The sequence below is a fragment of the Podarcis liolepis genome (genome assembly GCF_965112155.1).
Source record: "Podarcis liolepis genome assembly, chromosome: 1".
In the NCBI taxonomy this organism is placed as follows: Eukaryota; Metazoa; Chordata; class Lepidosauria; order Squamata; family Lacertidae; genus Podarcis; species Podarcis liolepis.
Window position 1 is genome coordinate 125,210,704 of NC_139554.1, and position 24,035 is coordinate 125,234,738.

Genomic DNA, 24,035 nt, shown 5'->3' on the forward strand with positions numbered 1-24,035 from the left:
TAAAATGGGACCACATGATTGCAAAGCATCACCAAGGCAGGTATAGTGGTTTATAGAATCACATTTATTTTGCTTATGATACATTTTTAGGATACGAGTTTTAGGGTGGTCTTTTTGTTGTTTTTTGCTAATTCTTTCTGTAGGGAGTGACTGAAGGTAAGTGTGAAGAACTTGTTGCAACAACGAAAGCAATATGTAACTTCTTTCACCCTGAAACTCCATTGTAGATAAGGAGCAGCTTCGCAATTGGGTTTGCAGGATTTCTGTGAATGACTGAAGAGAAGCCAAACAGTGCTTTGTTTATAAAGCTCAAATAGTTGACTTCGTCAATACTGGGCTCTTTGAATGATGGGAGGGAGGAGGATAAAGCAAACTGGGACACTAGTTCTTAAATGTAGGTCTTTTAAGAACCAGCTGGAATAAAAAGAGTTCAAGGAGAAGAGGAGCACTTAAAAGGTCCTGGTCTCTCAGCACAGCTGATGGAGAGGCTCTGCAGTCCCATCTCTCCGTCTGTTATAGCCAGATAGAATGGCTGCTCATTCATATCTCCAGAATTCTTCTCCCCCCCCCTTTTGTTATCACTCCAAGTACAGTGGTACCTCAGGTTACATACGCTTCAGGTTACATATGCTTCAGGTTACATACGCTTCAGGTTACATACTCCGCTAACCCAGAAATAGTGCTTCAGGTTAAGAACTTTGCTTCAGGATAAGAACAGAAATCAGGCTCCGGCAGCGTAGCAGCAGCGGGAGGCCCCATTAGCTAAAGTGGTGCTTCAGGTTAAGAACAGTTTCAGGTTAAGTACGGACCTCTGGAACGAATTAAGTACTTAACCTGAGGTACCACTGTATGTTGTTGATGGATGCATTGCCCATCTCATCCATTCTCCGTTGCATGGGGATATTTCTCATCAACTTAAATGGTCATGATTTCAAATAAAATGCCCTGGATTGATTGTATTAACATCTGAGTTCAGATGCATACGAGCAAAAGGGGGGGGGGGGAAGTCCTTCGGGATTTTGGAGCAATGAAGTCTCCTCCTTTAGTATTTTTCTTCAACATATGCCTTACTGTTAGAAGTGATTACCTTGGCTCCTTGGAGGGTACGGTCGGTGTGTGTATGTATGTTTAATTTATAAGTCATGAAGTTGTAGTTTGCAGAGGAGAAATGCATTTTAAAGAAGTACTTTTTTTGAATGGCAGCCAATTCAATTTGGAATATTGCTTATTACAATTAACCAGACAGATTCTGCTTGTTTCTCTGTCACTGAATCTTGCCCCTCCCAGAGTTGGAATTTTGGTGTTCTCTGTTTAAGCTAGATGCAGACCAGATCCATATGTGAGTTAGAGCAAAGATCTCCCTCTTTATACCAGAGCTTAACATTTTCCTTTCCACGGTCCATCCCCCAGGGGCATCCATATCCATCTCTTACTTTACGAGCAATTTTCAACCATTATTTAGAAAAAGATTGATTTCAATGATACATTTTAATGAAATTTACCATTTGTACTTCAAATGCTTGCGCGCTTCCCACAGGCATCTGGTGGACTATTGTGAGAACTGGATGCTTCAGTAGATGGGTCATTGACTTGATCTAGCAGGCCCCTTCTTATGTTCTTACATAGGTCCTGACCAAAAGTGCATATCAATTGCTACATGGAACCATTACAATGTTTTTAGTTTAAAATTAAATGCACATTTTAACAATAGTTTTTGTTTCATTCATTAATTAAATATATATATTTTACCCTGCCATTTTGAAAAAAAGAATGTTTTTGAGGTGGCTTAAAAATAGTAAAAGTAAATAGTAACAGAGTAATCCTAACTGGGGCCAGTGACAATCATAGCAGTGGAGTCATCACTGCATCCAAATCCCTGTCCTCCTCCTGCCAGTAGAGCAGAACTTAGAGGGGATGGTTTTATGCCAATTTTTGTGGTGCCAGCTCCAGGATGGGCACAGCTGAAGCCCTTGTGGGGATCCACAAGGCTTCAGAGCTGACAGATCCAAAGCCTCTGGCACCCTGTCCCCAAATAACTGATTATGGGGCTTTGCGTAGGTTATTGTTGGTGGGAGGACTACCAACAGTAGCTTGCCGCCCACTTGTGTAGAGGTTAGGCTTTCACCTCAGTGGACTGCACCCCCCCACCAGTGGAGGCTGGTAAGGAGGCAACTGTGCAGCTTTCTACCCTTCCTCCACTGTCTCTGAGAGCCAGTGTGGTGTAGTGGTTAGGAGCGGTAGACTTGTAATCTGGGGAACCGGGTTCGTGTCTCCGATCCTCCACATGCAGCTGCTGGGTGACCTTGGGCTAGTCACACTTGGGCTAGTCACACTTCTCAGCCCCACTCACCTCACAGAGTGTTTCTTGTGGGGGAGGAAGGGAAAGGAGAATGTTAGCCGCTTTGAGACTCCTTCGGGTAGTGATAAAGCGGGATATCAAATCCAAACTCCTCCTCCTCCTCCTCCTCCTCCTCCTCCTCCTCCTCTTCTTCTTCTTCTTCTTCTTCTTCTTCTTCTTCTTCTTCTCTAGCATCAATATTAGCGGATTAGGATTTCAGTCAAAAGCATCCAATAAACTACAGCAAAACAAAACACCAGGAAGCCATTAAAAAGTGCAACAAGGCATTTAAACTTGGAGCATACAATTTAAAAGAGATAAAATCAATCGGCTAAACCTCAGATTCTAAAATGGCAACCAATAAAAGAAAGATGCATTACGAATTTTCAAAACCAGGTTGAATAATATAATTTATATTTGCATGAACTCAGGAGTAGGAAATGGGTGTATGGAACAATATGGAGACTTCCAAAGATGGGGTGTCACTATGGAGAAGGCTTGCTTTACTGTCATTGCCTGGCTAACCTCCCCACAGGTAGTGGTGCCTTGCATAATGGGTGGGGTCATATTGGAAAAGGGGATCCTTGAGGTGTCCTGGTTTCAAACTGTGTACAGCTTTATAGCCAAATACCAACATTTTGAATTGTGCCCAGAAATGCATGGGAAACCTGTGTGATTCTTTTAAAAGTGGTGAGATTGTTCCATGTAACCCAAGTCTCAAAATAGAGTCTGAAATATCAATTGTGTTGCCTCTATATCTGGGCCAATATTTTGACTGTTCTTTGGAAAAAACCTTTGAAATTAAATAACTGCTCCTAAAATAATCAGCTTCAGAAAGCTTTATTTAATTCTTGGACTAATTGTGTTCTCTTCATAGAGTTTTTATTAATTCAGTCTAGTTACTTAGATTAGATTAATTTAATATAATCTCTGAGTTAGGGCTCTGTCATAATATTTCCCAAATGTGAAGCGGCATCTATTACATGAGACTAATCTTCATGCAACAAAACGCAAAACTTCTATATAAAGTTACACGGCACTGAACTGAGACTGATACTATAACTGAGACTGATACTATATATTATTATACATTGGTTGAAGGGGATGGAGGAAAATAATGCAATCTTATATACATGCCTACTCAGGAGTAAGCACCATTGAGTTTACTATTAGCTAAATGCATATTTGATTGCAACCTAAGTCATATATCAGATAAAAGCAGCAATGTTAAGCACTTCACATTCCCATTCCTATGTGGAGATTACAAGAATTGAGTGCAAGACCTTCTGTATGATCTGTGGTCCTAGGTGTTCTATATGTTCACAGAATATTAACATGAGCAGGCTACTCTGTTCTCTTCAGCTTTGTGTTACTGTCAAATGAGCATTTTCTTTAAATAAAGGAAATAGAGCTATGTGGGAACCACATGCAAACCAGAACTCAGCTTTCTTACTGCTTCAGAACTAGTTTTACCACAGCAGAACTGTGTTGGGTTTCTCGGCGGGCTGTTCATTCAGCTCATGGGTCAATTTGTGTGGGATTGTGGGAATAGTTCACTCTGTTAATGACATGGAGATGTTGCAGCCTGCATAGCTAAGCCAATTTTTCTGTAGCTTTCTTCTTGGTACCTAGGGGTAACAGCTATATTGGGAGATTTATTTGAAGTGGAAAGTCAATGAGACCACAATCGGACTATAACTCAGAACTTACAACAGGACCTCTCTTGCATGGACTGACAAAGTTGTCTAGGAGAAGAAGGCTTTGGCTCTGCTTAAGTCTCATTGTTTACAATAGGAAGGGAGGAGGTGTCAAAAGAGAATGCATGCACACAGCCCTCTGCACTATTACAATCATGATAAACATCATCTTAAAATTTGCTGCTTTGATTATGACCCACAAATGTGTCTGTAATACGCCCCTTTAGCACATGAGCTGCCTGCTGGCCTGTATCTATGTGTGTCATTATTTAAATTGTGATCCATTAATAAGAGAGAAAATACAGAGAAGGAAACTATTTTGTAGTAGCACTGATCAGTTTGAGCAATATGGCAAGCCCTTTGCTTATTGTTTGTATTTAAATCTCTTCTGAAGTTTATAACATGATAACTAGACATGCCGACATATCTTGTCACAAGCAATCTTTAGCCAATTTGGCAGCAATTCTATCTTTTATTGAAATTTTGATCAGAAATGAACTCCGATAGAATTCTTCTAGAAGACAAAAAACAAATGTTAAGTTTGGGATACTTAACCTAGTGAAGGGCCTAGTGTAGGCCTATTAATTCATAATAAAACTGATGGTTCTAGCTGGAGAATTACCTGTTTTTAATTCTTAGAATTTAAGTTCTACTCAATAACATTGAGCCTATATATATAAGTGTATACCTTAGAACAGTGATTTAGTGATTGGAAGAGAACCAAAGTTCCCAGTCCAGCAAAGCTAAAAGTATCCAGGAAATGAATGCTAAATACTTATCCTGCAACTGAAGGTCACCCTTCTGTTCTGTTCATAAATTGAAGCCTCCGAGTCAAGCACATTGGTTAAAGTGTAATTCACTATGTGTGGTTTTCCAGGTGATTTGTAGGTGCATATGTCACTGTTATCACATTGTTTATTCCTGTTTGTCCACTGAACTATTTATTACAGTAGACCTGAGGCTTATGTGGTGAATGTGGGGTGGGGATGGCTCCTTTTGTATTGACATTAACATAGTAATTTGCAGCACACAATAAACATAATCATAAATCAATGCACTGGTGAGCATAATGCTTTCCTTGGAGAGATATTATGAGGTTTAATTAATTAATGTTGGTAAAGTGTTTCGAGATCCTCTGTTCCAAAGCAGTTTGGAACAGCAAAGCAGTGTTGAAGTAACACCTTGCCATCTATTCTTACCTTATCATCAGGGCCGGCCCTATGATAAGGCAGAGTGAGGCAGCTGCCTCTGGTGGCAGATGCTGAGGTGCAGAGAGGGGACAGAGTGATGAGTGCCATGTAGCCTGCCTGGTACCTCCTATGGTAGCCTGCTGCCCTAAAGTACAGTAGAAGATACTGCCCTACTTTCACCAGTATTGCAGTAAGATTCAACTACCAGTGAAATTGGCTTCTGTACTTGCTGGGGGAGGCTGCCATATTGTCCTTTGCCTCAGGCAGCAAAATATATTGAGCTGGCCCTGCTTATCATGCAGACAGTGCCATATGCAGAATTATACAAGTGCAGATGCTTTGTAGCGTTCATTCAGTTGCTACACAAGTGCTAAACTGTATCGGGTGCCTCGCTGAGAACTAATGGCACTTTAAGTGCAGCAAGAACCTTTGTGGCAGTTCATGAGTGTAGGTGAAGGGAGTTGATACTAACCCTTGCTTTCCTGATCGGCAACACCTGAGCCAGGCAGTATAGATTTATTATTTGCTATGCATTTTATAGTATGTAATCAACCTGCTAGAACTGTGAGCGCTTTAACTGATATAATGAACATTAGTTAGTTTTTGTACCATTTGGTGTAGTATTGCCATGTAGTGGCTGCTGGTTATGTTGACATGTGATTCTATTAGAATCAGAGGTGCCATCTTGCACCTAAGATTGGGGGGCCCTGGCATGTGATGTTGCATCATTGGGAGAAGGCCGAACACGGAGCTCGCATGCTCAGGAGAAGCTGGCATAGGAGTATTATCTTAAAAGGTAAAGGTAAAGGTGCCCCTGACCATTAGGTCCAGTCGTGGCCGACTCTGGGGTTGCAGCGCTCATCTCGCTTTATTGGCCAAGGGAGCCGGTGTACAGCTTCCGGGTCATGTGGCCAGCATGACTAAGCCGCTTCTGGCGAACCAGAGCAGTGCACGGAAACGCCGTTTACCTTCCCGCCAGAGTGGTACCTATTTATCTACTTGCACTTTGACATGCTTTCGAACTGCTAGGTTGGCAGGATATCTTAAAAGATGTCAAAATAAAACCTTACAAAGGAAATAAACTACAGAGTATCCTTTCTACATTATTTATAGAAGCAACAACACCTTTTGGGGTGTTCAGGTTATTACAGAAAGCATAATCTTCTTTTATAGCATATCTAGAGCCATGTAATTGAATGCTGCACTTACTGAACCACATTTATGTTATTTATTTATTTATGAATTCCATTTTACAGGAAACACATTCAAAAGTTAGTTCCCCAAAGAGAATTTAATATTAATCTTAAGAACTTTCACAGGTATGGTACATTTGCAAGGGAAATACAACATAATCAATGGGAACACTTAAAATGAAGTTTACTATGACTTAAGCAAAAGTTTAAAACAGAGAAGACTAGCCTAAACCTGTACAACAGCAGGATACAATCTGCTTATCTTTCAAATTTGAAATGGCAAGATACCCTAAAATATCACTTGTATATTCTTCTGCTAAGATAAAGTCTTAGACTGAGGACATGCGATCGTCTGCTAGAGAGCATGGATTTGTACTTTCCTTAGCCTTCCAGGGCCAAGTAAACTATTGTCCCATGATACAGGAAACCTATGATGAGTGGTTTTAGAAGCATCACTTCTAGGAGAGAAGGCTAGCAAGTCCTTTTCTGACTTGAGCAGGTGATGCCTCCTGTTGATGACTGCCTCTTTCATTTCAAAAGCAAGGTTTTTTTTTTTGTGCCTCAAAAAAGTTTATAGGGTGGGGGGGAAACATTCCTAACCCTCATATTTTTTCTCGCTCTTCTTGTGAGCCCTTGAAAGGTCTGTCAAATACTTTAAAAGATATGCAAGTAAAGCCTGTAAACCAGAACTGAAAATCAGTGAGCTAATCACTAATCACATAGCACTGGCTGAAGGAACAGTATGCATTTTCAGTACTGTAACAAAGAGAAAGGACTTGGAGCAGGTGTTAATGCGCAAAAAGCACTGAGCGTTATGGTAACACCTGGGTTTCTGTACTGTTAGCCAATACAATTTCTTCTTCATTTGTAAGGAAGAAAAGGAAAAGCACTGGTAGCAACAGAAACTAGCATTATGTTTTCTGCATTGCTTTTGTGCTACTTTCATAAAACAGCTCTTAGTTCTGAAACTTTCACTGCTTGTTTCCCCCCCCCCCCAGTGTTGTTGCTTTAAACTTTACGGATAATATTGCCACAGAAATTCCTTTTATTGACTTACGAGAAAAGCCTATTGAGTCATATAACCACAGGGGCTCTACGTATTATTATCCACATAATAATAATAATAATAATAATAATAATAATAATAATAATACACTATGTATTTTAAATATAGGAAGTCAGGTGTCTTCCAGCACTACACAGTTTTATGATTCTTTGTAGAACTTTTTAAAGGATTGTGTTGCTTACTCTAGCAAACTAGCAAACATAAAAAGTAAAATAGCTCGAATAATTAGGAAGTCAATTAGAAGACATATATAATGTAACAAGTGCATAGATATGTCACTCACTTGGTTCTATCTCATTTTAAATGTAGTACACACTTTTATTACAGAATATGTTATTGTTTCTTCTGTCCTGTTAAAAGTCAAGATCAAACCTATATTTTACCCAGTAAAGTATATGGATTTATTTCAAGCTGAACTTTATAATTCCAATAAGAAATTGAAACCTTCGATTTATCAATGCACTTGTCCTATCCTATTTATTAATTTGGTTGTATAGGCTATGTCCCATATTCTTTTTAAAAAATAATTTTAATGAAAAGTTTTCAAAATAAAGTACAATAAAAGACAAACTAATCTGGAGAAAATAAATAAGAAGCAAGAATAAGGAAAAAGAAGAAAATAAAGAGAAGTAATAAAATAAATACAAGGTCCTCTATCACAATTATATCTTAACCCTTATTCCACACACAGAAGAGCGAACCCTCCCAGCTCTTACTTGGGAGCTTCCCCCTCTTCCCCCAGCATCCCATTCTGGAGATCCTCTACCCTGCTCCTTACGCAGGGCCCTTAATCTACTATGCTTCATATTCTGGTTGGCCATGCACCAGTTGAGGGTGGGTAGATCTTTAAAAGATCTCTACTAGGTAATATTCCCTTCAGATATCCAAGTGTGTTGCTAAGGGATCGTTAGATAGGTGGCAGACAATACCATAATTTCTTGATCTTTGGTCAGGTCCATTTCCCGCCCCCCCAACATTCATCTTTATTAAAATATATTCATCTTGCTTGATTATTACCTACTAGAATAAGAAAGTACTCTGTAATCTACGCTTAGGATAATATTTTATTCTTTTGCTAATTATCCTAGTTTAAATGTGCATTTTATATTTGACTTTCTTTAGTAATGTTTTCTTTTGAAATCTTTAAGATGATTTTTTTTGGTTAACTTTGCTGCACTAAATGTGCACTCCGTAGCTGACCTCTTTAGTTATGCTTTATTTTCAAATCTTTAAGATAATAGTTTAGCTCCCTGCTAATTATGTTGCTTTGAACATACACTTCGTATTTTTCTTTCTTCAGTAATGTTTTATTCTGGGTTTTATTTGATGTTTCAGTGTAGGTTGTGAACCACATTGAGATGTTTTTCTTAAAAATTTAAAGCAGTATAGAAATGAAATGAATGATGATAATAATAATAATAATAATAATAATAATAATAATAATAGTATACACCCTTAGCAGTCATAAATGAAGCATATACACATATTACATGATTACTGTATGGGCCTACGGCCGTAATAAATTATTATTATTATTATTATTATTACATGATTACAGTTGTGTTTTCTGTATTTCTTACTGCCCTAACAAGATACAGAGGCCTTTCTTCCATAGTCATGTTGAGTTATGAAAATTCTATAGTTGTCTGTAGTCCAGACCTTTAACATGTACAGAGCAGACCACATGTCCATACTCACCAAGATGGCTTTCTGATTTACTTGGCAGATCTTCCTCAGTCTCATAGTGTAAACAATGTATTTGGGGAAATTAGGTATGAAAACACTGGAGGGTTCGCAGTGACAAGTGTTTCATATAAGCAGAAAGGGCTCTTGTATCACTATTTTTTGGTCCTCAAAGTAGGTCAATTTGGAGCATTTGCAAGTGGCACTGTGCTGGCTGTTTTTTGGGTGGTGGGTAGGAAGAGAAGCTAAAAGCCAGTTTGGGGATTCTTTCACCTGTATGTGAATAAGTTCTGTGCTAGGAAATGATGCCCTTTAAGAAAAGCAGGCTTTATGTTGGCAAATGGAATATGGTATAAAGAGCCAGCTCAGAAGACATACGGTATTGTGAATGAGTTTTGTGTGTTATTGTGCAGGATCAGAGTCTAGGCACTATTTATACTATAGCATATTCAGCACCAGATTGTGAAACCTTAGTACTGGAACAGTGGCATGATTTTAATGTTTTGTTCTCTTTATGCCTGTTTTAAACACTTTATGTCAAGCAAGAGATACTTGTTTTTCTTCTCCTTGGCAGTCCTTCCAGGAGTGTTTTGACCCTCAAATACCAAGGAGTTTATTCCAAAGCATTTTGTTATGAGGTGTCTGTTAATTTAGCCTTCTATGTCAGTGGAATGTGCTGAACTATATCCCAGTTTTGTTCTTCTTAATTTTGTTGTTTCTGAAATGTCATAATTAGCAACCTTTTGTTCCAGTTTTATACAGGAGCGAGTAAAAACATTCCTGAACTATTAACATTTTACTGATCTCTCCCTGGAATCTTAGTGCTGGCCATCACAACTGGGATGCTTTCAGGTTTTTTTCTGGTTGTGAGGCAGATTGACTGCTATTGAGTTGACTAAGGAGGGCTACTGCTCCCTGCTTGCACTGGTATGTCTCTGATTAACAGAGGCATGAAGCAGAATTGGTACAGGAGCAGCAGGGACCAGTACTCGAGTTTGTGGCTGTTTCTGATGGCATTGTTATACACATCTTTCTTTTTTTCTTTTACCCACTTAAGTCTAGAGAGTCTAACATGTCTAAAGTGATATCCCGATTTCTTGAAGAGGAAAAATCAGGATATCACTTTAGACACGTTAGACTCTCCAGACCTAAGTGGGTAAGCGAGATGTGTGGAGTAAGGTCTGTAACTAATTGGAAGAAGGAAACCTCTATGGGAAGGCTCACAGATAACACACTGTTATGTGTAGGAGCTAGAACTAGCGTAATCAAAATCTTGGGCTCATGTATTTTCCCTTCCCTCTTTGTCCCACGTGACTGGGGAAGAAAGATGTCTGCAGCATTTACTTTCAGTTTCGAAGTATCCTGACTTAGCATTGCATACGAACTAGAGACTGTGGTTTAACATAAACTTTGGCCAGTTTCTAAACAAGCAAACTACAAACAATGGCTTTTGAAATTTGCTTGTTTAACTAGCCAGATTTTGTTTGAAACTTTAATCTTTGGTTTGTTTGTAATGACAGGCCAGGATACTTTGAAAATGGAAGTGAACATTGCAAGGATCTATGGATCTACACATGAAGAGCGGTATACAGATTAACTATCTATCTGTCTAACTAACTAACTAAATTTCTCCTGACCAGGCACAAGAGAGGGAAGCTGGTGCACGAGCCCAGGGCTTCACTCTGGCTTGTTCTAGCTCATGCATGGTTAGCATTATATACAAACTAGCCCAATATAGTAGTAAGCCTCAACTCCCTGAAAAAATAATTGGATGACTTGGTAAACTGCAAATATACATTCATTTGTGTGTTCCATTCTTTCATTTCAGGTATAATCAAACTTGGGAAGTGGAATCCTCTTCCGCTCAGTTATGTAACAGATACACCTGATGCTACAGTTGCTGACATGTTACAAGATGTCTATCATGTTGTGACATTGAAAATTCAATTACAAAGGTGGGTATTTCTGAGCATCTGCCCTCCTCTGAGCTGCTCTGCCGATCACAGCATTACTACTGAGATTAGCACATCCTGTCTTCATTAATTTCTGGGCTTTTGTTGAAATGCAAAACAAAATGCAGGAAGAGTGGCTCACCTGGCAGCTCTTCCTGGCCAATATTCTAACTGTTTTGATATGATATTGGAGTACAGACAAGCTCAGTCAATCATTTAAAGAGCTTTCCCTCTAAGCAGTTCCCAGTTTAGTAGTTCCTCCAGGCCTGATCAAATACTTAGCACATTATATCAGTCAAATAAATCCTTTTTTATGTTTCTTAGACTTATTCAGAAATTCAGAGCTAGAATTTGGACTGTAAGACTTGAGTCATGTTGCCTTTTGCTGAAAGCACAATGGCAGAGAGCTAGTTTCAATCAGAGGTAGGGAATGTGATAAGTAATTGTTCCAAGTTCAGGCTACAGTCCTGCATTCAGTTATCTTTGCTCAATCCTATTTGGTTCAGAATGTAGCTGGAGGAAATAGTTACACCATGGGAGGGAATGCTCTCATTAAAAACCTGAAAGACACAAGCATGGGATTCTAACTTGTGTCTTGCGTCACAGAGCTTTATAGCTCTTGCATGTAAAGAGCAGCGATCCTTGCAGGTGATGTTTTCCATCTGTTTTAGTCTTCTGTTCTCTGTTTTCACAGTTGTTCAAAGTTGGAAGACTTGCCAGCAGAGCAGTGGAACCATGCCACAGTCCGCAATGCCTTAAAGGAGTTGCTCAAAGAGATGAATCAGAGCACGTTAGCCAAAGAATGCCCTCTCTCTCAGGTCAGTGCTTCTATCAGTGGCAGAGGTACTCATCTTTATGAAATCCTAAATTTGTATCACAACACACACAGATACATTTCGGGGGGGGGGGATATTGCATCCTAAAAAAAAAGTTGCAGGGATTGTAAGGACAGGACCATAGGCAGGTGTGGTGGTAGAGTGAAAAGAGTATAAGACAGAAGATAATTGCTCTCATCACTGTTATTTGGACTCCATCCCATGTTTGGATTTGAAGCATGTGTTGCCTGTTTTGCCGTTAACCTTTCTTCCTGCTTGTTGTGTTCTTAACCTCATCCCATGCAGCCAGCATGTGCCTAGCTATCTTTGGTATCGACATTATGATCAAAGATATAGGATATAAAATTTCAAACAGGGAGGTATTTCCTCTAAACATTAAAAAACACAAACAAAAGGTGTAAGTTAGCATTGTCAGTGTTTATAAATTAAAATCAAATCACAAATATATTGTCACTCATACACTATGCACTGATTCACCAAGATTAAAAACATTCCAGTTTGCATTGTAAACAATGCATATGTGGCAATAGTTGTAGACAGGATTAGTAAAATAGAGGCTTTTGTGATTTTGCGGCTAACCAAAGGGGGAGGGAAAGGGAAAGGCAGTAGGGTACAAATGCGCTGGAAGGAGCACCAGATTGGCTTCCCCAGCTCATTTGCCTTGTCCTACTAGGACTAATTTCAGATCTTGGAAACAAAGTTGGGTCAAGCAAAAGCTACATTCTAACAGGCAAATCCAAAGGTCAAAGTTCGCAAGGCATACAAGCAAGGTGGGTAGCACACTAGATAACTGAGTAGAGCCCAGGCTGGAAGTTAGACAAAGCAGGGTTGAATGTGGCTTCTGTGTATAGCAAACTCTGACTGAACCTCAGTGGAACCATTGTTCCACTGAGCAGCTAAGCTCCACTCCTGATAAGCAGATCTAGTCTATTTTAGAAATGGTGGGCTCTGTGGCATAGAGGAGGGCATGTTTCTACTATGATCCCCAACCTGGAGTCCCTGCATTCTGAGGATAGCATTGTAGCAGCCTTAGAAAGGCACTGGTATCATAGGGTCCTCTAATGTTGTAACCCCATATCAGGTGGAGATGTCAAAGGCTGGTTCTGAGGACAAATTACTTCCTGGTCCAACATGTCCTCAGTATCCATGAGGATTAAGGGTCAGGGCCCTGAGTCATGATACAAGGTATGACACGATCCACATAGCCTCTGAAGTGGAATTCAGTGTTGTGTTTATGAGCATCACCTTTTTGTTCACTGTTGAATCTGAATTCTTTAACAATGCAGAATGAAACACAGTTCCCAGATGTTTTCTCCACAGACATGGTAGATCAGCTGCATATTGTATCAGTCAGTTCAGCACAAAACAGAGTAAACAAGTAAAGCAGTGTAGATTGGCCCTGTCCCATCCTGTGGAACTAAGCATACACTGTGAAGGATTAATATATGTAATAATGGCACTGATGAAGGCACTCTTCTTGTTTTACAATGTTAGTTTCCCCTTCCCACTTCTTTGTTGTGACCCATGTAGTGCAAAAATTGGGATGTTTTAGATAAGCTGTCTGTTGCCATCATCTGCCTCTGCCTCTAACACAATCCCTTCTCCCAAATCAGTTTTAAGAAAATATTGTGCCAAATGTGAAATGTCATTACAACCCCCTTGTGATTAATATATTATTGACAGCAGCAAATTACAGAGCTGTCTCCTAGGAGTGAAACTGCAGAGTAAATGCTGCTGTTTATTAATGTGCTCACAATGCATCAAGTATTCCTCTGTAGAGAAGTGAAAGGAGGCAGCACAGGGAGTCCCTTTCCCACTGGTGACAGTTTTCTATCTCTTGTTCTAGTGCATGAGCTTTACTTCCAGTTCAGATGGGGATTCAGATTACCATTAAAGGAAAAAAAATGTGAACTCTTGATTTGCGTTTTTAAGAAACCCTCTCCATTAGATGTATTTTGTATCTGTAGCTTGGTTGCTCTTAGTATTAGGCTGTTAATAGAACCACAGGAAATCACCTTAACCAAGGATGGAATTGTATTATCCAGCCATGTCCTGCTTACTAAAAACTGTGTAAATTACTTCAAACTTGTTCACGTGGTTTGCTTTCCTCCAAAGAGTTAATTCTTTTGAAGAGCGGGGTATAAATACCTAACTACATATTAAACAATTAAAAAATAAACAAAGCTTGCACCTTTTGTTCTAAGGAACTCTGGCTGAGGATTCAGCTAGATGTAATGGCTGATTTTTAACTCCAATGACTGCCTTGTTCATGTATAAAGGGGAAGGTGTGTATGTACAGTAGATATAGTTTTAACAGCAATAGGGGTGTGTGCCTTAATTTCTTATGAAACAATTCCTTCCAGTAGCACCTTAAAGACCAACTAAGTTAGTTCTTGGTATGAGCTTTCGTGTGCATGCACACTTCTTCAGATACCAATTTCTTATGGTTACATAATTTCTTATGGATACATAATTTCTTATGGTTCATCAGCCAAACTCATATTTTGCCCATCCTGGTAAATGACCGAGATTGTGATGCCTATGGTGATTCACCAGAAGGAAGTGGGGATGGAAAACACTCAGCTGCCACCACCCACATGTGCATTTGCATGATAAAATCATATATATGTAGATATGTATACAAAGTCAGCTTCATGTCTTGTTGACACTAAGATCAGGCTATATATTACAAATTTACCACTATTATAGTAGGTAGTGGCTTGGAAATTATGTAATGTGTGGGACTGGCTAAGAGCTTTGAAGCAGCTTACTGATAAAAACTGATTCAGTTAATTAATAGTCAGATGCCATATCTGTGATCTCTGGAACCTAGGGCAAGCCTTACCACAAGATAATGTGAAACAAAGCAATTATTGAGATGAGACATCATTTTTCTCCCTCCAATTTTCATTTTAATATCACCAAAGTAGCATGCCTAAAGGGAGTAGGGTGTTCTTTTTCTAACTCATCCTTCAGGTGTGAACATTTATTAGATGATAATGGCAGAACCCCAACTTTCATCACTCAGAGAAATCATTTTTCAAAACAAAGATATTCCACTTTGTGAGGGGGATAAAACATCCACAGCCTTGATTCAGATGATATAACCATGATTTAGAATGACTGTGAAAAAGCCACAGTGAGTTTTTCCAGTCCTACTTATCTCTACGTTATGTGTGAGAGGATGGGGGATAAAGCTTCTGCTTTCACTTTAGAACAAGCTACAGTTTTATGTTACATTCATAACTTGTAGAAGCATGGTTTTCTTTAGCTAAAGGTAACTCATTACAATGTCAGACCACTATGACACGATGTCTTTTAACTAACTGGTTGAAACAAATCACAGTTCCCTGAGTTTTCACTTAATGGAGAATCGTGATTTGTCAGTGTAGCTACAGGCTTCATCTAGTTCATATGTGATCAGCTCAACTGAACCACAGTATCCACAAGTTACTATCTGAACTCCTGAGCTTAGACCTGCTACTTCTCTGGCATTTCAGTTCCAGTGTAGAGTTCTCCTAAAATCCTCTAATAGAAGAAGCTTGAACCTGTCTCCAGCTTTGTATCTACATGGCTTTGTGGTAAAACAGGCCACTGAGGGGCATCTCTTCTCCCTTGTCTAATCTTATTTCTTTTAAAATACGTATCAAGCTAAATTCACTAGTCTTAATATATTGTGCTTTTGTGTGCATGTTTTTCAAGTTCTGCTATCGCAGCAACTGCACACGTTGGCTCTCCTTATTACTTGTCCTAGAAGCTTATCAAGGCTTCTCTGTAAATAATAACAATAACTATTGCCCTCTAAATACTGTTGGAAACAAGTTACAGCTATTTAATTTCAGCTCTGCGAAGTATATACAAATGATACGAAGATTCTCTCCTGAAATGGTACTAGAGTGGTTTAACCCTCTGGCCAGGGAACTCTGGGAACTGTAGCTCTCTGAGGTGAATAGGGGTTTCAAAAACTCTCAGCACCCTTACAAGCTACACTTTGCAGCAGTCTCTGGGGGAAGCTATGATTCTGCTTTAAATGTATAGCACAGATGTGGCCTTAAATTACCCCATCTCCATCCTGAGGTTTGTAGTCACAGCAAGTGCAAAAACAGGTTTATCATGTTCCTGGTGGGCTGCCATGTGTAGCTGGTGGCCTGTATTTCCCTTAGTCAGGACAATCATTGTGCTGGCCTGTTATGCAGAATATTTAACTTAATAAAAACTATGTTTTTCATAAAAAAGTTAAAAGTTTTCTCTAGAGCCTCTTCTCCTTGGTTTTCCAACCATATAGAACGATTATCTGGGGGGGGGGGGTTATACCTGCTGTCCTAATCCTTGCCTTCCTTGCGGAAACCTATGCACAGCACATTGATTGTAAGGACAGCAGACATAAGACTACTTCCCCTCGTCATTCATTGTATATGCCTTTTTTGTTCCTCACTCCCACTCCCATACACAGAAGCACCACCTGTCTTTGGGTTTGCGTTACACTAGATGACCTGCTAGATAAACCTAAGGGTGTGCCTATGACTAACCATGTTGTCTGAATGTTGGGAATATGCCCATGCTAAGAATGGTTTCATTTTAAGAGCTGGAGAAGAGATGAGCAGGGCTGGTCCCTGTTCTGTGGCTGTGGAAGTGCTACCTGGGAGGTGGAGTTGGTGGTGGCAGTGCTAAAGATGCCTTTATGAAGATTAGAGGGTAAGCAGGGGAAAGTGTTTGCAGCTGAGCTGAATCAAAAATTTCAGAGATAACTGCGACATTTAAAGTAGTGAATTAACATCTGCTCACATACGACACTCTCTGAGAGGCCAAAAACTTCCTGAGGGTGCTGTTGTGGCTAGTCTGAAAATTTCAAACTGGATATTTTACTGGAACATCCTCCCTGGGGTGAGGATGATCTGGATTGGAACCTTGAGTTTAAATATCCTTGTTTCCCAAGCTGTTTTCTCCAAATCTATTTATCTTCAATGGGGAAAAAAACTACAGATCCATAGGACTGAGAATCCCCATATAGTATAATGTTGAATATACAGTATTGGATTTCTTGCTTTGATAATCTTTTTGAATATGGTTCTTACTTTTGTACTGTAGATCACAATTATGCCAGAATCTTGACTTTGGAATTTAGGGACAGTTAATAAGGAGTGAGGTAGGTCCATGGTAGATATATGAAGAACCCATTGTGTTGTGTTGTGGAAGTGAAATCAGTTATGTTGAAAAGACACAAAAGAACACAAGCAAATCGATTTTTTCCAAAACTACCCCTCGTGGTTTAAGACCAACATTTCCTGATCACTCAGAATATATAGACAGCTACGACATTATCATTTAAGGGATTGTGACATAGCGTTTGAATACATTTTCTATATTTAGGAGAAATGGTAATAAATTGTGCTTGTCATGTAAGCTAGAGAGAATTTTGATGATTGGAAGATATAATAAGTTCTGAAATAAATAAAATGAATAAAAATATACTCCATAAAAGCAGAAGAGCAGCAGAAGAGCAGAGCCTTTTATCACTCTCTGTTCTGTGCGGCCAGACTCAAAACTAGTGGTGTGTGCTGAAATGGTAAAAAGATCTAGCACCTAATGTCAGTTACCAGTGGTCCAAAAGTACCCTTTGTTTCAAATCCATATGCTTATTTGATATTCTACTATTTTTAGTTTCATCTATTCACAGTAGCACTGTAATTTGTCTCCTGTGTGAATTTTCACACAAGGATTAATGGCACGTTTCTATAAATTATATTAATTTAACTTATTTGCCTAACTGTTGTTCTGCAGCAAGTAGCACGAATGTTCCCAGATTCTTGGCTGTGTGGTCTTTGTTGCAGTTGGAAGCAGAAGAGAAACATCTGAAAAGCATTATTTGGATTATGCATGCTGGAGCACTAATCTTACCTTTAGGATCCGGTTCCTAAATCACAACTCTTCTTACCCTTTGTATTCCCTATTGTGACAGTGCTTCTAGTTATGCTTTTAGTAAGAGGATTCTTTTTATAATACCCAGTATAAATTAAAGTGACAAGTGGATCTAAACTGGAGACATAAGTCTTAAGTCATACGGGATCTTTCCCCCGTAATTAATAATGAAGGTAATTACATCTAGTGATACAAAATAGAAGATAAAGCCAATTTTGAGAGCTATGAAGTAGGTTTTATGGAGTGCCGTTCAGTTGAAGAATTAAGATTTGATGAGTTGAGTCCGCACTTATATATCATTTTCTTTTGAAAGGATTTTGATTGTTTTCTTTGTGGAAACACTTTTTCTTTCTCTCTCTCTCTGCTTCCAGAGTATGATATCATCCATTGTAAATAGCACATACTATGCCAATGTGTCAGCAACCAAGTGCCAGGAATTTGGGAGATGGTATAAAAAGTACAAGAAGATTAAAGGTAAATAAATTATAGCTACCGTTCATTGCCATACCTCTGAACAGGTTTCAAATGCTTGAAATTTAATGTGAAATGATGAAGTGACCCAAAGGTGGGTTTGTATACAGTATTATCAATATTTTTAAGATACAAAGACTTTCTTTGGTTTAAGCAGACAGTGTATGAACTTGAACAAATTCTTTAAATGTTTTGTCTCAAGGTAAAAAAAGAATACTTGAAAATGTTTTTGTATATATGCACTTAACTTAAAACGAATCAAAGGAACTGCAAAGCTTCAAGGCCGTTTAGTGGATCCCTTTCTCTTATAAAAGAAAAGGGGATGGTTTCCCCATTCCATTGGACTGTTGTGTAAGAGCATCTTCAATCATGCTGGAAGGCCTTCCCATATGGAATTCTCAGACTTTCCACTACAACCACTAAGTGGGCTTCCACTTTCTTAGCATTCAGTTTTTTAAAGCTCTCTCTCTCTTTCTTTCTTTCACTCTCTCTCTCTCTCTCTCTTTTTAGTTAGTAAGTGTACAGTTAAATTGTTGAGTGCAGTGAAAGCAGAATGAGACCTTAATTTCATTCAAAAGGTCAAGGATCTAAGCCCGAATAATTTTCTGGATAATTGTGTGTGTGTTCAAGAGATTCGGCCTGTTTGTAGCTGCTCAGAGGCGTGTGTGTGTGTCTGTATGTGTATGCTTGAGGAGGAAGGGAAGGTGAAGGTATGTGTGAAATAAACAAAAGCTGCTCTAAAATGGCTCAAGTGGTGTTGATGCATCAGCTAAACGTGGGAGGTAAAACAACAATGAAAAAAAATCACAGGTATAGTGTGCATGAAAAATAAACAGATATAGAACTTTATTATGGTCATCTAAAACCATCTCAAAGGATGATTTTGGCATTTTTTAAATTTCACATCTTCTCAATTTCTTATGATTTTAATTTCCCCTTCATAACAAAATGTTTAGAAATAAGAATTTATTTCATGTGTGAGATCAGTGATTGTTTGTAAACTTCAATCTCAATGCATTCCTTGAAATTTAAAGAAAAGGGGCCTAGGGATTTTGAATTTGGTCAGCAAGATTACCAAGTTTTCAGGGTCAATCCAGTTGAGGCAGCAAAAAAGCAGTTCTAATTTACTATTGTAAATGGGAAGTAGAAGAGGGTTTCAAAATTATTTTATTGGCATTGCAGTTGAACATGATCTGCTGTGTGAAATGTGTTTCTTATTTATGTACTAATGTCTCTTTTAATAAAGCAGTGGGAACTAACTGGTTCCTTCTTAATCAAAACCATGATTTCCTAAACATAAGCTATGTGATTCTGTTACAAGTTGCCACATATAGATCTCTTTGGTCAACCTTTTCCCCCTCCCACTCCATCGAAATAAACAAACAGTAAAATAATTATACATACTGGAAGATCAAAGTAAATATGACTAATGCACAGCAAAAATTTAAAAAACTCTTTGGAAGAAGAAAAGCATTAGGTTGCAGAACATATACTTAACATTTAAACAAATATAAGAAACCGAACAATCAATAATTTGATATCATTAGCAACAGATGGAAAAGCTTTATGCAAAGAGAACTTGAAATAAACATGCTCGCTGTATAGTTTGTGAAACCCATTACCAATGCAGCAGAACTATTTAGGCTTGAAATATTTTAAGGTTTTCACGCAGCTCATGGCTATGTGTCTTTACGCCATGTATATTTGATTTTTGGAGTTTGATTAGCTGCATCTGCATCTTCATGCAAAGTTCTAAAAAGAAGTTTGGGTACAGTTGTCTATGAAAAAGCCATGGGCTTTTGAGGGTTTGGAATTACTTGCTGAGCGAGATACACAGGAGAAATTGAATGTACACAATCTTGCCAATTTCAGTTGTAAGCCTCTTGTCCTTTTTTACCTTTCTTCCTTTCCTCTCTGTCTTCTTTTTACCTTTTAGGTTGTGAGTTTGCAAGATGAGCTTGTGGTTGTTAGTGTTGTTCTTATTGTTACTATTATTGTACCTATAATAGTATTAAGCTAACAACAGCCATTGAATCCCTCTTGGGCTATGTGTGCCATGTAATTATGAGAATTTGTATAACTTTCCTCATGTATGCTTTTCTGTTCAGATGAAAAAAACAAGCCAATCGAAGCCTCACTTGTAAATAAATCTTTAGTCAACAGTCAGCATAAAAAACAGCTTTGGAAATAGTGTGATAGATACTCTTGTTCTTTTCCTGCCTTCTAATGTAATTCACCATTTACAACTGATCTCCATGACAAAATAGGATGGGTGCAGTTCAGAAAGAGTACTATTTCTTTTATTTAGCTGTATGCTGCTCAATTTCAGTATACAGTTGACGACCATTCTTACGGAGGTTCCGTTCCCAGTCCCTGTGTGTGTCTTTGGAGTGCATATAAGCGATCCCCACCCAGTTATGCCCGACTATGCCCCTTTCGCACCCTTTTAATGACATGTTGAGTGACGTTTTTGGGTCACTTCCAGGTTCGGTGCAGGTTTGTGTGTGCACGATCACTTTTTAGACACACGTTAATTGGTCTTTTTCTGTGTAAATAACGAGACAGCATTTCCCCCCCTACACAGTGCCTTGGACAGTTTTGATAGGCAGTTAAATGGCTAAATATGTAAAGTGCAATTGTGAAACCAGCCTGAACGAGTTAATATTAATATGAATATTTTCTGTACCTCTCCAGTATAGGGGAGATACTTTAGCATGTCTCAAAGTTTGCATATCTTTATTTCACACTAATAACTTCCACACCCATTTCATTAGTGCAGGGAAGAATAAGGTATCCAAGGCAGTTTGTTTCCTTTAAAATTTGGGAGACATTACAAAGACGTATCTTAAGTGTATAAATCAGAAGTCTGTGGTCAGTTTTGGAGTAAGCATATAATAAAGGAGATTCCAACCCAAGTTGTTTCAGATGTGTGGAGAAAGTGAAGATTCTCTCTCTCTCTCTCTCTCTCTCTCTCTCTCTCTCTCTCTCTCATATCACTAAAACCTCTGGGCACCCAAGGAAGCTGAATGTTGGAAGATTCGGGACTGAAAAAAGAAAGTACCGTATTTTTTGCTCTATAAGACTCACTTTTTCCCTCCTAAAAAGTAAGGTGAAATGTGTGTGCGTCTTCTGAAGCGAATGCAGGCTGCGCAGCTATCCCAGAAGCCAGAACAGTAATAGGGGTCGCAGTGATCCCTCTTGCTGTTCTGGCTTCTGAGATTCAGAATTTTTTTTTCTTGTTTTCCTCCTCCAAAAACTAGGTGCGTCTTATGGTCTGGTGCGTCTTATAGAGCGAAAAATACGGTACTTCTTCACACTGCGCATAGCTCTCTAAATATGTTAAAGGAAATACAGTGGTGCCTCGCAAGACGAAATTAATCCGTTCCGCGAGTCTCTTCGTTTAGCGGTTTTTTTGTCTTGCGAAGCAACCCTATTAGCGGCTTAGCGGATTAGCGCTATTAGCGGTTTAGCGGCTATTAAAGGCTTAGCGGCTAAAAGGCTATTAGCGGCTTAGCGGCTTAGAAAAAGGGGGGGAAGTGAAAAAAATCGCAAGACTCGCAAGACTTTTTCGTTTTGCGAAGCAAGCCCATAGGGAAATTCGTCTTGCGAAGCGCATCGAAAAACGGAAAACCCTTTCGTCTAGCGGGTTTTTCGTCTTGCGAGGCATTCGTCTTGCGGGGCACCACTGTATAATCTGTCTCTGCTGATCTTTGGCTGTTCGACTGTCCTCAACTTTTCAGTAGTTTTGCACATGTATCTGAATGTATTATTCAATTTTGAAAATGTATTTCCTAAAAGTAATGGGAGTTTTCCAGAGCAAATTCATACTGCTCTCCAATGTGCCCAAGTATTGCCTGCAGAATAGGGCATAGGTTCCTTGATATATCTGCTAACATTTTTGCAGCTGCAAAATATCAGAAATTATTTTCAAATGTTATCTTTTTTATTGATCTTGAACTTTGATACTCATCCCTGCTCACCAACTTAGCTCAGTATTATAACATGCTTTGTGTTGTGCTCACCTTCTTTTTTCAAATAGTATACTTTGAGGGAAAATCTGTGTCTTTAAGCTGTAGAAAGTTATTTAAATCCCAAATACTTTGGTGATCAGCAGTTTCTCTGGCCATCATCTTGCAGACGCAGGAAGGCTTCTAGATTAATTCATGTTCCATGTGCTACTGGAGTAGTCCATCAGTGGAACTTGCCTGTAGAAGCTCCTGTGAACTACAGCTTGGCTCTGGATAATAAGGTTTCTTGGATCATTAGCATGCATAGTGTTGTGATGACCTATTTTGCGCTAAATTTTTCACTTGTGTGTAGTAGTCACAGGAGATCACTCCAGGAGTCACCCCGTGGCTGCCAAATGCTGTGGTGGAACTAACCCTTTGGCCTTATCCGTCACAGATGTGCAAATACAGTTCTGTTGGCCCGAGAGAGTAAATAGCAATAATGGAAGGTTGGGGTAAACATAAAGATAAATGTTGACTGGAAATGAGATTTTGAAATTACCCCCTTGCTCATAATTGGGTTAAGTGGGTTGTGATGAAAAGAAATAAGTAATTAAGATAATCACAGTTTTTAAATAAGTTACCACATGAAAAGCACCTCCCAGGCTATAGAGTGGTTCAGAGCCTAGTAATTATGTAGTCTGTGTAGCAGCATACCCCAGACTGCAGCAAAACTGCCTCCTTGAGGCTGGTAGTAGTATTGTGACCTCATAAACCCATTACAGTGGTACCTCAGGTTAAGTATTTAATTCGTTCTGGAGGTCCGTTCTTAACCTGAAACTGTTCTTAACCTGAAGCACCACTTTAGCTAATGGGGCCTCCTGCTGCTGCCACACCGCTGGCACATGATTTCTGTTCTCATCCTGAAACAAAGTTCCTAACCTGAGGTACTGTTTCTGGGTTAGCGGAGTCTGTAACCTGAAGCGTATGTAACCTGAAGCATATATAACCCGAGGTACCACTGTATACCAGTGGCCAAACACATATGGGTTCAAAACCTATAACCTGGACAGAACCTAAGGTATTGCCTTTTTCTATAACTATGTTATGTGGAACTTACAGCTTTATAAATGGTGCTATATAGCCACATTTTCATGTGGTTGATCAGTGGATAAGTATTTCTTGGATAAAACATTCAAGTGCAGATGTGGCAATCTCACTCCCTGTCTAATATGGCTCTGTTAAACCTTGCCACCATTGGTGAGTTGACTGTCCAAAGTCCGCAGGTTTAAATATATGCCATGGTAACAATGCAGAATATGATCTGGGCTATTAGAAAGTGACATAGTCTGCCAACAGGTTGGAAAACCTATTGGTAATGACATTTTCCATGCATTGGGGAAAGCTTTAAAAGGCTGGAAGTATGTTTCTGGTGTGGTGGTGCAAAAAAGGGCCCTGATAATGAGGGAAATGTATAGTACTGAATACTAGCCGGATAGTGTGTGTACTATTGCTTTAAAAGTTGGCTATGAAAAGGTTAATGGCCTAGCAACATTTCCATTTCAAAACGTTATTTTTATAGGGGTATATAACTTGGCTCAAAAACTGGGTCTGTGTGGAAACTTGGCAAGAATAGCATCAACCAAGAAATGTATTTTCAGTTTTGCAAACTTTGAAATATATTTGGCTGCATTAATTAACAGATTTAGGTCTCTATTTTTAAAATTCTTAAATACTAATTAG

General features: G+C 39.0%; 1 protein-coding gene across 2 annotated transcripts in view; it reads left to right on the top strand.

The window, feature by feature from the left end:
• Nucleotides 1–24,035, top strand: part of SATB2 (SATB homeobox 2) — a 126,381-nt gene that overhangs the window by 41,298 nt on the left and 61,048 nt on the right. For both annotated transcript variants that reach the window (XM_083468521.1, XM_083468522.1), the window contains exons 4-6: nucleotides 10,996–11,122; nucleotides 11,814–11,937; nucleotides 18,246–18,348. In XM_083468521.1, coding sequence (XP_083324647.1) covers nucleotides 10,996–11,122; nucleotides 11,814–11,937; nucleotides 18,246–18,348 — 354 coding nt within the window. The remainder of the gene's footprint in view (nucleotides 1–10,995; nucleotides 11,123–11,813; nucleotides 11,938–18,245; nucleotides 18,349–24,035) is intronic.